At 45.8% G+C, this 14,908-nt stretch overlaps 2 protein-coding genes across 2 annotated transcripts in view; both read left to right on the top strand.

Annotated features, from left to right (window-relative positions):
- The first annotated feature begins 7,961 nt into the window (after positions 1 to 7,961).
- Positions 7,962 to 14,841, top strand: LOC310839915 (protein mono-ADP-ribosyltransferase TIPARP-like). The gene is made up of 5 exons (XM_083728934.1): positions 7,962 to 8,362; positions 10,325 to 10,496; positions 11,453 to 11,640; positions 13,613 to 13,867; positions 14,323 to 14,841. The coding sequence occupies exons 1-5, from the start codon at positions 8,028 to 8,030 to the stop codon at positions 14,750 to 14,752; spliced, it is 1,380 nt and encodes a 459-aa protein (XP_083585060.1). The 5' UTR covers positions 7,962 to 8,027; the 3' UTR covers positions 14,753 to 14,841.
- NFE2 (nuclear factor, erythroid 2) overlaps positions 8,331 to 14,908 on the top strand; it is a 49,574-nt gene continuing 42,996 nt past the window's right edge. The window contains exon 1 of the mRNA XM_083728999.1: positions 8,331 to 8,340. The gene's annotated coding sequence lies outside the window, so the exon portion shown is untranslated. The remainder of the gene's footprint in view (positions 8,341 to 14,908) is intronic.

The following is a 14,908-nucleotide window of genomic DNA, read 5'->3' as shown; positions in this document are numbered from 1 at the left end:
CACAGTGAGACTTACTTCTGTGCAAACACCCACCATGTTGCATGGCTGTTCTCTTGCTAGGAAACACTGCTCAAGTTGATGGGAACAGCGGCTTACCCGTGAGCAACGTACAGTTATTGTGCAATGAACCCACACTAGAAATGGCGACAGCAGGAATCCCTTCTGAACCAAGGTCACTGACTTGGGTGTTAAGCAGTAATAAAACTGCAAAGTGTTGATAAAGCCACTGTTTCTTTGCAGAGGAGGAGGATAAGGAGAGAATCAGAACAGGTGGAATCCACACAACGTTTCTCCCAGCAGAGAAGCAACTATAACAGCAGGGACCACTTCTAAACCAAAGTAAGACATATTTCAGTTTAGTTGGGTCCTTCACAAGGGAAGAGGATGGAGAGAAAATCAGAACTTGACATGCCCCTGGGACCTCACTAGCCACATCCTGTGACTTCCCAGCAGCCCTGCCAGGTCCAGTGGGCACCAACCACCAGTGCTTACACACGATACCAAAGCATGTCACATTTCGGCTTTCTGTAAATTGTTCACTGGCTAAAATGTGCATTATATATCCATTTTGTCTTCTGAACAGTGCTAGCAGCATTCATTCACAGGCCCAGTATACCTGAAGGAGTGTCTCCACCCCCATCATTCTGCCCGGACGCTGAGGTCCAGCGCCGAGGGCCTTCTGGCGATTCCCTCATTGTGAGAAGCAAAGCTACAGAGGGCCTTCTCGGTAGTGGCACCCGCCCTGTGGAACGTCCTCCCATCAGATGTCAAAGAGATAAACAACTACCTACATCTTAAGGCTTAAGGTTCAGGAAAGATTTTAATGTGTGACATCTTAGTGTATTTTTGGTCCTTGTGGAACCTAGACAAATGGGCAGGGTACAAAGAATAAATTATTATTATCATTATTATTATTACACATGCAAATAGTGAGAGATGGGCTTGGAGGCATTTCTTCTGCAATGTGTGAAAATGCCCTAAAACCTGAGCTAGGCATTCTGCTCCCTGCCACCACTGCCACCTCCTTCCACTTTTTAAAGGGCTTTAGTTCAAATACCAAACAGGCCAAACCCTTCTTGCCCTACAAATCCGAAGCTTAGCAGCTGTCTCCACAGGAGCCACTGCAAGAGTTCACCTGGAAATCAACCACCAGAGGGCAGACGGCTTTAACTTCAGAGAGAAAGGCCCATGAGCTATCCCTGGATTCCTGGAAATGCTATTGCAACAACAGCAACAGTAAAAAGGGATTTTTAGCGCCAGCCTGATTCAGAGCTTAATTTTAGTCTTCATGCACTCACTAGAATTCTTCAGAAGAGAGAAATAAGCTGGAGAAACTCAACCCTTCCTTTCACCCCTGCTGCCATTTACGGGCACTTCAATCGGGCAACCCTTTCCCTGTAAAAACTAAACAAAACACCAGTGTTGAGGTAATTCTGACTGACCTCTCCCTTTTCCTAGAAGACCTCCTGCATCCCATTGTTGTCACTGCTCACAGAAAGAGAAGGCAAGAAAAACTTGTGAAAGGCTCAGCAATTTTACCCAGTTTTGCACAAAAACTGTAAAGCTATTACAGGGATGTGGGCAGGAAATACTTACCAATTTTTTATTTCAGTTACATTGATGGCCTTTCTTCCTGTCAGCTCTGAAGTCCTGCTACAGTTTGAAGGCAAACAAAAGGTCAGGTGCAATGAGAAATTGCTTGTCAATTTTACTCAATTCTGATTTAATTTCTGCCTTTACGTTGCAGCAGCATAATTCTAACCAGGTCTACTCAGAAGTGTTTTGAATTAAATGAAACTTAGTCCCAGGTAGCTGGGGTTAGGTTACAATTGGAGCCTTAAGAGCTCAATACCATTTCTGTGCTAGGAGCTCCATAGCAGAATGACTCCATTTTTAAAGAGCTAATGGTGAGAGTAGCAGCCAGGTAATGGAGGGAGGTGAGATTATATACCAGCCCTAAGAGCATCATAAGCTTTAATTCAAGTTGCAGATGGGCCATAACTCAGCATAAGAGCATCTGCTTTGCAGAGGTCCCAAAGTCAATCTGCAGGTAGTGTTTGGAATGTCTCCTGCCTGAAAACCTGGGAACTTGTTGCCAGCCCTTGTGGACAGTCCCAGGGTGGAAAGAACAATAGTCTGACTCAATTTGAAGCAGCTTTCCAATGAGTTCCTTTGGGATAGATACAGTGGCGTAGCACCCGGGGCAAGGCAAGTAATTTGCGCCCCCTAACCCGTGGATTTGCGCCCCCTAACCCTAACTCCCAGATGTTGTGCCCGGTGCGGCCGGGCCCCCCTGCCCCCCCCACGCTACGCCACTGGATAGACGTGATACGGGATGCACACCCATTATACATTTAAAGAACATGACTCCTCCCTAAGCACATTGGGAACTGTAGTTTGTTGAGAGTGCTAGGAATTGTGGCTCTGTGAAGAATAAACTATAATTCTCAGGATTCTTTGAGATGTGGGAAATGTACTTTAAATTAATGGCACTGTGGTCTAAACCACTGAGCCTCTTGGGCTTGCCGATCAGAAGATCGGCAGTTTGAATCCCCATGACAGAGTGAGCTCCCATTGTTCAGTCCCAGCTCCTGCCAACCTAGCAGTTCGAAAGCATGCCAAAAAGAGCAAGTAGATAAATAGGTACCACTCTGGCGGGAAGGTAAACAGCGTTTCCGTGTGCTGCTCTGGTTTCGGTGTTCCATTGTGCCAGAAGCGGCTTAGTCATACTGGCCACATGACCCAGAAAAACTGTCTGTGGACAAACAACGCCTCCCTTGGCCTGTAAAGCAAAATGAGCGCCGCAACCCCAGAGTCGTTCACGACTGGACTTAACTGTCAGGGGTCCTTTACCTTTACCTTTTACACAGCCAAGCAGTTGCAGGAAAAGCAATAACAGACTTGTGTGTTACTTTAAAAGTCAGCAGAGTTACTATGACATAAGCTTCCATAAGCCCATGTCATTCGCAGAGCTCTACTCCTCAAAAGATTTCCCCCAATCTGTCAATCTTTAAGATATTGTTAGGTGAGACAGTAGCGCTACGTTAGCTTGCATATGTACAATGGAAACTCTCGAGATTGCTACAAACCAGCAGGTAGAAACCTCACACAGTGAAGTCATCTGAGAAAGAACAGGACTGCTATGGTTTGGGAGAAACTTAATCTAGCTTTTTAGAAATAATTGAGTTAGCAAATAAGGAAAGTACTTGACAAAAATGTACTGCGTATAGTTGAGGCACCTGCAGAACTGGCTTCATCTTCACTGAAAGAGGATGTTGTGGGGAGGGGCCAAGTGCAAGCCAGGACAAGCAGCTTTGCCAATAGTGCCACTAGATTGCAAAATGGAAGAAGTTCGGTGGGGTCAATTGCACAATGAGTTAGAAAAATAAGACTGTTGCTCCCACTTAACAACCAAGAATGGTGTGGCTGCTGGTGTTTCTCATGCTTTTTACAGTGAGGAAATAGCCAAGCTTCTGGAAAGTGTTGCTCTAGCATCTGGCGTTGCTTAGATTTTAGCACACACTCCAAAAACATAACCCCAGCTGGAAGATCCCAGGGTAATTCCAAGTATACAAGAAACAACATTAACAAAGGGAGCATAGATGTCTGGAAGAACTTTTCCAGGGGAAGTTGCGAAGTAAAACAACAAAGGTGGGGAGCAGGCTAGTTTATGGCACAGACAATAGTCTCTGTACATTTTGCCACATATCTTTATTTCTGTAAATCCTAGAAACCTGGGGCTCATCCGTACTTGTTTATTGTGGGTAGTAAGTTTCCTGTGACGCGGGTGGCGCTGTGGGTTAAACCACAGAGCCTAGGACTTGCCGATCGGAAGGTCGGTGGTTCGAATCCCTGTGACGGGGTGAGCTCCCATTGCTCAGTCCCTGCTCCTGCCAACCTAGCAGTTCGAAAGCACATCAAAGTGCAAGTAGATAAATAGGTACCACCCCGGCGGGAAGGTAAACGGCGTTTCCGTGCGCTGCTCTGGTTCGCCAGAAGTGGCTTAGTCATGCTGGCCACATGACCTGGAAGCTGTACGCCTGCTCCCTCGGCCAGTAAAGCGAGATGAGCGCCACAACCCCAGAGTTGGCCATGACTGGACCTAATGGTCAGGGGTCCCTTTACCTTTTAAGTTTCCTGTACCTTAATTCTCCATTATCCATATGGCATTCTCCTCCAAATCGCTGCCTTCCCTCACTTTCTCCACCCTCAATCCTGATTTTCTCAAACTCTCTCCTTTTCAGAGTATCTCTGGTACAAGAAAATCCAGACCGAGGAAAGGAAAAGTGAGGGAAAGCAGTGATGTGGAAGTGAACTATCATATGGTCAACTGAGAATCAATGGAGATGCAGGACTAGCTACGTGAAACAACAATATGAACAAACCCTTATTCTTTTTTTAAAAATCAAAGCTGGGAAGCGGGGGCATTGCAGTCTATTGTGGGGTAGCGGGAATGACTCTTCCTCCTTGAATCTCCATGAAAGGGCTGCTTCCACTCTGGTCATTTACTGTGGAATAGCTGCATTTTATTTTTTTGACATTTTATAGGGTATCTGCATGATATCATGAACAAAACATCCCCTTCTCATGTTTTCCCTCTTCAGCTTCCAGCCCCTCCTCCACCCCAAGATATCAACAAATCCAACCTTTTGTTTTTAAGCTCAGTGGAATAGGTGTGCATTCTTGTCAGATTTAGATATCATCTCTTGTTGCTATTCTCTTTTTTAAAAAATTAATTTTTATTAACTGGCCAATCACATCAAATTACCGTATTTTTTGCTCTATAAGACTCACTTTTTCCCTCCTAAAAAGTAAGGGGAAATGTGTGTGCGTCTTACGGAGCGAATGCAGGCTGCGCAGCTATCCCAGAAGCCAGAACAGCAAGAGGGATTGCTGCTTTCACTGTGCAGTGATCCCTCTTGCTGTTCTGGCTTCTGAGATTCAGAATATTTTTTTTCTTGTTTTCCTCCTCCAAAAACTAGGTGCGTCTTGTGGTCTGGTGCGTCTTATAGAGCAAAAAATACGGTAAATCACATCACATAAATTCCGAATTACAAAACCAAATTTTGAATTTTGTTGGGGGGACCCATATTTCAAGATTCTCACTAATTCTGGCCTTTAGACATTCTTCTCTATGGTTCATCTCTCTTCTCTAGCAATAATTCCTAACTCTTCCCTTTCTAAATTTCTAAATAACGTAGCCTTTATATCAGTTTCTCCCGTCCTGGTTAAATTGCAGTAGTGGGGGGAATCATGCGATGTACTTAACCCTTTCCCTACATAGTGGTCCCATTGAAAGTATCTTGTCTGCATAGCTGGTACTAATGGTGAATAAACAATTATTCGTCTGTTCATTAGTCAGTTCATGTTCCCCAGTTTTATTGCTGATTTCCCTTTCTTTTCCCCCACTCAGCCATGAAGCTCACTGGATGACCTTGGGCCTGTCACCATCTCTTAGCCTAACCTACCTCACAGGGTTGTTGTGAGGATGAAATGGGGAGGAGAACCATGGGCTCCACCTTGGGATCATTGGAAGATAAAGGTGGTATATAAATATGAGAAATAAAATAATAATATAGTACTGTATTATACTGCCGTGTGGAACAACTCTCAAAATGCCATCTGATTATGGGGAATGAATCTCTTGGTGCTAAAGGGCCCCAGCATGAAATTGGGGGAATGATGATCTCATACCTGCTCCTCTGCTGTGGAGTCATTCTTCCATAGCACATGGGGGAAGTGGATGGCCTCTTGCTCCTGTGCACTTCACACACACACACACACAGAGAGAGAGAGAGCTCACTGAGGACTGAAGATGCTCAGTCAACACATTAACATATTGGAAAACACCAAAAACTTTATACACCAAATATGTACAGTGGTACCTCGGGTTACATACACTTCAGGTTACCTACACTTCAGGTTACAGACTCCGCTAACCCAGAAATAGTACCTCGGGTTAAGAACTTTGCTTCAGGATGAAAACAGAAATCGCGCTCCGGTGGCACGGCAGCAGCAGGAGGCCCCATTAGCTAAAGTGGTGCTTCAGGTTAAGTGGTGCTTCAGGTTAAGAACAGTTTCAGGTTAAGAATGGACCTCCGGAACAAATTAAGTACTTAACCTGAGGTACCACTGTACTGAGAATTTACAATTGCTTTCATTCCCCCCGCTGAACATGCTACTCAGGAGCTTAGCCTTTTATAAAATATTTTATTTTGATCCCTCTGGTTTGCACTCACCCCAAAAAGCATTCAGTCATACGTTGAATCCCGAACGCCCTGGTACTCGGACGTTTGGCTTCCAAATGCTGCACACCTGGAAGTGAGTGTTCTGGTTTGCGAACATTTTTTGGAACCCGAACGTTTGACAAGGCTTCTACGGCTTCCAATTGGCTGCAGGAGCTTCCTGCAGCCAATCAGAAGCCGTGGTTTGGTTTCCAAATGCTTTGGAAGTCGAAACGGACTTCTGGAACGGATTCCATTCGACCTCCAAAGTATGACTTGTTGGGGGGGGGGGAATCTAGGTGTGAGGCTGCTCAGTCACCCAGCTTGTCGGGCAGAGCCCGCGGGTCCTTGCAGAATAAAGGAAGGAGTCCAGCCAACCGGAGCAAATAGCTGTAGACCAAAGTTTATTGCGCAATAGGTTCAAAGAGCAAATTTTGAACCCCGAGGATGGGGTGACAAAGACTTTTAAAACTTTCCCACCACATCCCAGAATACAGTTCGAAGGGGAGGGGTTAACCTTGGCAAACATGTCCAGACAAGTCCTTGGTACAAGATTAGCATAAGCAGACATGGCAGGGCAAGACTCAGGTATAAGATTAGCATAGACAAATATGTCTTAAGTACCCACCACCCAAAAGTACAATAGAAGTTCCTTTGCATGTCTGGAGCCTGAGGCGAGTCAGGTGATGAGATTTGCCTTCCTTTGGCTAACAATGAGCCCAGCAATTGTCACCTCTGAGAACTTCCTGGGGTCCTTTGCAAGGGGAAAATAGCTTTGGAATGGGGGGAACTGGGAAAGGAGATGATTTTATATTATTTCTAAAGCTAGGTGACTTCCCTGAGCTGTCAAGTTGGAAGGATATATTCAGGCATAATATTTGTAATATTTAACTTTAAAGATGTGTCGTCGTCCCCCCCCCCCGTAATTTCCGTAACAGACTGTACAAGCATATTTACAATTGCCTGACTGTGTGCTTTGGCACATTTCTTGGGCAGGGGAAAAAATATCAACATACCCGCACAGCTATCTGCATACAGGACTTTATTGATATAATAAAATGAACAAATGAGGAGGCAGGGACAAAAAAAGTGGAGCCACCTACTGATAGGAACAGGAAAGACCTGGCTTGCTTCTCATATCCAAATTCAAATATGTGTCAGAGTGGATTACTCTGGTCTAATTTGAATATGGGGTTGGGGAGTGGATTAAAAGCTAAATAATGCTCAAATATGGACAAGCCCATAAAATCCGAATCCTACATTGGATTCCCACCCCATACAATTTGCAGTGACATGAAGAAGAAGAAGAGTTTGGATTTGATATCCCGCTTTATCACTACCCGAAGGAGTCTCAAAGCGGCTAACATTTTCCTTTCCCTTCCTCCCCCACAACCAACATTCTGTGAGGTGAGTGGGGCTGAGCATGAATGAGGGAACTGATGATAATGGTGATTATATTATTATTATTATCACCTCTCTCTATTTTTAAGCCTCACCTGCTACGTTTCTGTGTGCCGTGCACAGAAACAGCAGAGAGAGCAAACCACCTGGCTTGGAAAGATACAAGCTGCTTTCAAGCAACTGAGTGAGAAAGTGAAAGTAAAACTTACTTCCAGAGTGGAGGCATGTTTCGTTAAGTCACTGGATCTGCCTGGTATTAAAAAACGGGATTGGTACGTACAATGAGCGGCGGCGAGATATTTTATCTTTTATGTTAGAGATAGAAGCAAGAACCTTCTCCCAGGGGGCCTGGCTGGTGTTAGCCTGTGTGCACTTTGGATCCTGCAGTTCAATTGAACACAGATGGCAGAAAGTGCAGAGTCCTCTGTGTCTGAGCGGGGCCTCACCTTCTTGAAGGATGAGTTGCTGGACATTACAATCCTGAAGCTATCTGGCGCAGACGAAGCCCCGCTATATCACGTCCATCAGAAGAACGGCGTGCCGATCTGCGACAACTTTCTGCTAGGATGCTGCTATTTGCAGGAGAAGTGCCCTTGCCATCACACCCCGTTCCCCTACCACTGGCAGTGGCGCCGCCAGAAAGACAAAGTGTGGCTTAGTTTCAGTTTCTCAGCTCAGCATCATCTGGAGAAGCTCTACTGTAATCAGGAATTCCCCACGGCGCAACTGAGGGACAGGTAAGGACCCTAACATCTTTCTCCTTTCAGCTTTCGGTCGGAAAGATCCCCAGAGCCAGGTTCAACTCCGGAACGTACTTGCGATCCCTGGGTTCTGCCCCAGAACTTGTGAAGCAATTGATAAAAGGGAATGCCTGTCCTTCAGTGCTCACTAAGAAATCAGCCTTGCTTCCATCACATCCGTCATTATGGGGCAGGGATTATGGTAAGGGCAGGTTGAAATTCTGGCATCCATACAGTGGTACCTCGAGTAAAGTACTTAATTCGTTCTGGAGGTCTGTTCTTAACCTGAAGCACCACTTTAGCTAATGGGGCCTCCCGCTACCGCCGGAGCACAATTTCTGTTCTCATCCTGAAGCAAAGTTCTTAACCTGAAGCACTATTTCTGGGTTAGCGGAGCGTATGTAACCTGAAGCATATGTAACCTGAGGTACCACTGTACTTGTAAAATTTAGGTGTCTCGGGTTTTCAAAGTGTGTTCCAGGGAAAGAGCACTTCAAACACTTTTCAGTGGTTTCTTGAAAAAGGAAAGTTGCCTATCACTACCATTTGTGTGCTTTCTGGACACAATTTAGACTTGTATGGATGTTTAGCTGGACACAATTTAGACTTGTATGGATGTTTAGCTGGATGTTTAGCTGGACACAATTTAGATTGTATGGATGTTTAGCCGCCCAGAATCCCTGAAGGATCGCTTACCTCCATATCAGCCTGCCATTACAATAGAGTCTGTTCTTCGGGTGCACCTAAATATGGTAGGGAGCCACTACACTTTTGAAACACATCTCCCCTCTCAAAGAACTCTGGGTGCTGTGGTTTTTTAAAGGCTGTTGGGAATTGTAACTCTCTGACTGGTAAACTACAGTGCCCAGAATTCTTTGCAGAAAAGACTGAGCTTTGAATGTGCTTCAGAGATATAATGTGTACACTTCCCTAGTGGCACCAATAGTGACATCCTGTCTCTAGGGAGGTTCACCTGTTGTGGAATTTCTAGATTTTTTTCTGTAAGCCAAAGACCATTTACAGTATTTCTCCAGGCCCTTTACAGAACATTTAGCTCTCAATTGTGTGTTTTGATTCTGCCTTTAACTGCCGTTTTTTATTTGTATTTTGTTGTAATAACCTTGTTTAATCTCATCTGGTGTGTTAGTAGTGCCAGTGTGAATCAGTCATAAAGGTTCAGGAGGCAGCACATGGCATTAAGTGTGGGACAGCTTCCAAACAGACTAGCATGAGAAATGCATCTCCCATGGAAATATAGACAACTGGACCAGATAGGAGGAACTTTTTTCTTTTCTTTTTGTTTTTGGTAGGGTCAGAGCCAAATAACTATTTATAGCCCGCAAAGCTGATGACTTTATAATATGCATCGAAAAGGTAGGGACATCTGGAGTGTATGGGTCTTTTAATGGACAGATCCCAGAAGAAATAAGAAAGATCCCAATAGACAACTTTGCTCTCATTGAGTGTGTGGTACAGAATAGCTTTCAGCAAGGAGGTGAAGCTACAACAAGGCAAGGTACATGTTGCACATGTACTATAGTGAAGACTTGTTGGCATCCGTCAGCGCGACTGAAGACAGTGCGTAGGGCACAGTACCGTGGCATTATCTCACACCACAGAATTCACTCTTGCTAAGAATCACCAACGGGAATGTATATTTAGGTGAGTATTTTCTAAGTTAGAAGTGGAGCTCTGAGTGAGCTTGTGAATAAGGGTTAATAACATTTTAGCAACTCTTCTACTAGCTTTTACAGCAGTTTGATATGAAGGTGTTGTTTTTTTAAACTAGATGAAGATACTTATATAAAAAAAAAAATTACCCATGCGGTGAAAAGCTTCACCAGCTGTTTTCAGTAAATCAAGTTAAAGGCGAAAGAGCAAAGCCAGGCATTCCCTTCCTGTCAGCTGGCAACCGTAGATCCTCGCCCTCTGGTGATGGTTACCTTCATTCCCTTGCAGGAGAGGCAACGCGTATTTCTTAAACTTTAACACCATGACTCTCTCACCGATATTGCTGTATGACCAAGTAAGGCGACTGTCCAACAGCAGCAGCCCTGATTGCAGTCCCTACCTCTTTACAGAGTGGAAGGTTTACTACAATGAAAGTTGCCATTGGCTGGAATACGATGAGGTAAGAGGATCCAGAGATACAAAAAAAAAAATGATTATGGAGCCATCTCATTGTTTGGTTTCCTTTTATCACCCTCTAAAATTAACTGGGAGGGTAACGGGCACACTTAAGTCCTGTTGAAATCAGCCCGATTTGGGGTACTTCAATTACTGTGCAATTTCATGACAAACCTAGAAAAATTGTTTTCAAAACGATGGCTTCAAACGGGGCTATGCAAGCTCCACTAGCTGGGAGGATAGTCAACAAGTTGGGCAGGTGTGTTTCATAACGGGCTTTCCTAAGATTTTCCTTATACATTGTGTACATTACATTAATGTGATGTGAGGAAAACCCCAAGAATTGACCTCAGGGTCTAGCATAGTCATGCTAATAAGAACCTTTGAATGTGGTCTGATGTGCCTGGATAGTGTGTCTCAAATGGTGGGTCAGGGCAGGAGGACCTCGGACTGCTTTCAAGTGGGCCTCAGTGCCACAACCCACCTTGCCCCCTAGCTGTGTCATAACATTTTGGTTGCGCCAACGTCAGCACCGGCAACTGAGTAAAAGTGGCCCGGAGACAGAGCAGTTCTGGAGAGCTCCCTCACCTGAGGGGAAAAGAGCCAGAGGAAGTATCAAAAGAAGCCCCTTCTCTCTTGGCCTCGCTGATACTGTGAAAGCAGAGCAAGACGTTTGGCACCAGCTTGACTGCGGGAGTTGCTGGAAAGAAGGTCTTAGGAACTGTGCTCTGGGTTTGTGTAGGGCTTCTGTAGAAAGTGAAGTTAGTAATTGCCAGCTGATTATTAAAAACTCTGCATCTACCTGTCGCCATTCTGTGACGGGCTTTTCCTCTGCGCCACGATTTTGTGTCTGGTGGGCCTCGGTTATTTTCATCCACCTCAGGTGGGCCCGAGCGTAGGAAGTTTGAAAAAACACCAGTTCTGGAGGATGGGAGGAATTCTGGTGTTTTCTCTCCATAGCCTATCGCACAGGAACTCATCGCTGCTTTCGAGCGGGGCATGTGGAACCATGCCTTCCGTGTGCAAGATCAAATCTACAATGTAGACCTCAAACAGTTTGTCCAGCACAACGTAAAGATGGGCTTCACCCGTGACATCACTTTCCGACCCGTCTGGCGCTCAGCTGACGTTACCGTGCGCCGCTTGCGGTGAGTTTGGACCCAGATCTTCCTCCTCAGAGTTTCTGGACCGAAGAGCACATGTCTAATCCTTCTGCAGAACACTGTATATTTTTGTGTAAGCATGCTGCCGATGTGCAAGTTAACTAGTGAAGAACTTAGAGTTCTGATTGTAACTTAAAAAAAAAAAAAACTTAACCCCTGAAGAAATTTAAGAAAATGGTATAGTAGTAGGAACTTAGTACAGGCAGGGCATTTTTTTCAGCCCAAACTCACCAGAACTCAGTTCCTTTACCTCTCAGGTGGGCGCCATTGCCATTATAAGAGAACAAGGGAGGCAGTTGTGGTGAGTTCTGACACTGAGTTACATGTACTGAGTTACAGGTACCTTTTTAAAGGGGACGCGGGTGGCGCTGTGGTCTAAACCACTGAGCCTCTTGGGCTTCCCAATCAGAAGGTCAGCGGCTCGAATCCCTGCGACAGGGTGAGCTCCCGTTGCTCGGTCCCAGCTCCTGCCAACCTAGCAGTTCGAAAGCATGCCAGTGCAAGTAGATAAATAGGTACCACTGCGGCAGAAAGGTAAATAGTATTTCCATGCTCTCTGGCTTCCGTCGCGGTGTTTTGTTGTGCCAGAAGAGGTTTAGTCATCCTGACCCCATGACCTGGAAAGGTGTCTGTTGACAAACGCCGGTTCCCTCGAGAAGAGCACTGCAACCCCATAGTTGCCTTTGACCAAGGGTCCTTTACTTTTTACCTTTTATCTTTTTAAAACAGGAGTGAGGAAGCTTGGGCCCAGGAGCTGGATGCAGCCATCTAAGCTTCTCCAACTAGGCTTTGAAACTCTTCCTAAGCTGTGCTCCTCAGCAGCCCTGCTCCGTGTTTTGCTTGGCTGGAATGTGTCCTTGAAGTGTGATCATGCTTTTTGCTTGCTTGGCTGGAGAAGGGTATCTGTGTTTGTGTGTGTAAACCTGACTTCTGCATAGCTGGAATGTAGCTCCCAGTACAACTGTTGCTCTGCTCAATTTTGCCTCTGACCCCGTCCACCACTGTGCGGCCCCCAGAGGGTCTTTTAAGAGGGAATATGGCCCTTCGGCTTGAAAAAGGTTCCCCACCAATCTTTTAAAGTGTGTTTTGTGGGGAGCAGGGTTATTTTTATTTCCGTGTGTGTTTGGACTGCACAGTCCCACTGGTATGTAAGACCCACACTCATGAATTGCCATGGTCTGGGCCAACGGAAGATTGGTGTGGGATGCATGTTTAGATTTTGGAGTGCAGCCATGCATTGGATAAGCCACACGACATTAAAAGTAGATAATAACATACATCTGACCTGTAATATGCTAAGGAGCTTTGTGATGCTGGTGAAGCCACCAGCCGTGATTGGTTGAGTGGCCCTAATGTTGCAGGAGGAGTGGGGCAGCCAGAGGATAGGGAGGGGCTGAGGGAGATAGAAGGCTTGGTGGAGCTAGATAAGTGGTTGGAAGGGGGCGTTGGTGTAGGAAAACACTAAGCGAGTGGCAGACTGGGAGAGAGAATGGACAGAGGTGAGAGATGCACTCGGCCAAGATTTCTTGACCCCCGAGGAAGTTCCCCAGTTCATTGCTTCAAAACCAATCAAATGTTTGGGGTGACTTAATCAGTGCAGAGGTTCCCAGTTAGCTAAATACTATGGACCCCATTGTTTTTCAAAAACCAAGCCATGGACTCCCTTCTTATGAAAATTCTGGTATCTCTATGGTAGTTTTTGTTATGTGAATGCTGCCACAGGCAGGTCACAAGGACCCCTGATTGGGAACCACTGAGTTAGTGCAATTCATGACGTTGAATGAGAGATTGTTTGTGTGAGTGAGATCAGCTGGTCAATAAGACGTTTGCACAGTCGCCTCTCTCTCTCCCTCCCTTTCTCTCTCCCACCCCTCTATTAAAATATAGGGGTCTGCCTGCAAAACAAGGCAGAACCAGAGGCAGTTGATCCTGTTCCTTTGTCCTTTTCCCCTTCCAGGTCGCTTGCTCCACCCCTGACCACTTTGGCTCTCGCAGGAGAAGATCCTCTGGATTTGTTCTGTGGGCCTTATCCTGCGGCCTGCGTCCCGCCGCCTCCAGGGGGCTCTCCTTTCACAATGGCAGAAGTGACTCTGTCAGAAGTAGCCCATCAGATGGTGAGGAAGCTGTTCCATGCTAAGTTGCCCGAGGATCAGGCGTTGGTGCTGGCTATCTACCGCATACGCAATGACCAACTCTGGGATATGTATATGAGGTGAGGAGCCTATTATACACACCACATTCAGTAATGCTTTCCTAGTGCAGGCCAGCGGGTTTGGTTTGCCTAATATTAGCAGGAGTTGCTAATATGGTACAGTACAATGGTCCCCTTGAAGTCTTCCCTTGGAACCCACAAAGCCTCTGAGCCCCCTCCCTCAGGGGACTGACTTGTAAATCTGGGGAATGTCCCTAGGAAACAGGGAATCTGGTAACCTTACTTTTCTTTAATAATTTGCCCTGCATAGTTCAATAATTTATTTTGCCAATCTTCTTCTTTATCTTCTTTGGCCGAGGCTTCTTCCTTCCATGGGGACTGGCTGGTCTTGGCCTGGCATCCATTCCACTGTGATATATTTTTATGACACCGCTGTGTAATGACCATTTTTATTAATAAATAATTAAAATAAAATAAAATGATCCACTTTTCTTTCTCTCTCTCTTTCAAATCAGGCAGAAGAGGCTCATGTTCCAGGTACGCTCGGAAAAGGAGCATCCCTCAGTGGAGAGACATCTCTTTCACGGCACAGCTGCATCTCGGATCAAGTCTATTTGCATAAGCAACTTTAACCCCGACCTGGCAGGATCAGTCCATGGCGCAGTTTTTGGCCGGGGTGTTTACTTTGCTAGGGATGCCTCCTACTCAAACACCTACGCCTTAGCAGCCAATAACAATGTGCGTCACATGTTCCTGGCCAAAGTGCTGACTGGTCGCTGGTGGAGAGGCCACCCATGTTTAAAGCAAACTCCCCCCCATTTTGACTCCTGCACAGATTGTGTCCGTGACCCACACATTTTTGTCATCTTCAGAAGCTGCCAGTGCTACCCCTACTTCCTGATTCGCTACAAGGAAGTGAAGACACCTGTAGCTGTGGATATGTGAGAAGAGCCTCTCCTCCTCTACATCTCTTCTGCTGCGACGGTCTGTACTTTGGGTCAGAAGTACATGACTCAGTAAGGCTAGTTTTTCCTTTACAGTGGTAAAGTAAAGGGACCCCTGGCCATTAGGTCCAGTTGTGGCCAACTGTGGGGTTGTAGC

Source organism: Podarcis gaigeae (assembly GCF_964106915.1).
Source record: "Podarcis gaigeae genome assembly, chromosome: 2".
Lineage (NCBI taxonomy): Eukaryota > Metazoa > Chordata > Lepidosauria > Squamata > Lacertidae > Podarcis > Podarcis gaigeae.
The sequence above is the reverse complement of the archived record's forward strand: the minus strand, read 5'-3'. Positions and strand labels throughout refer to the sequence as shown.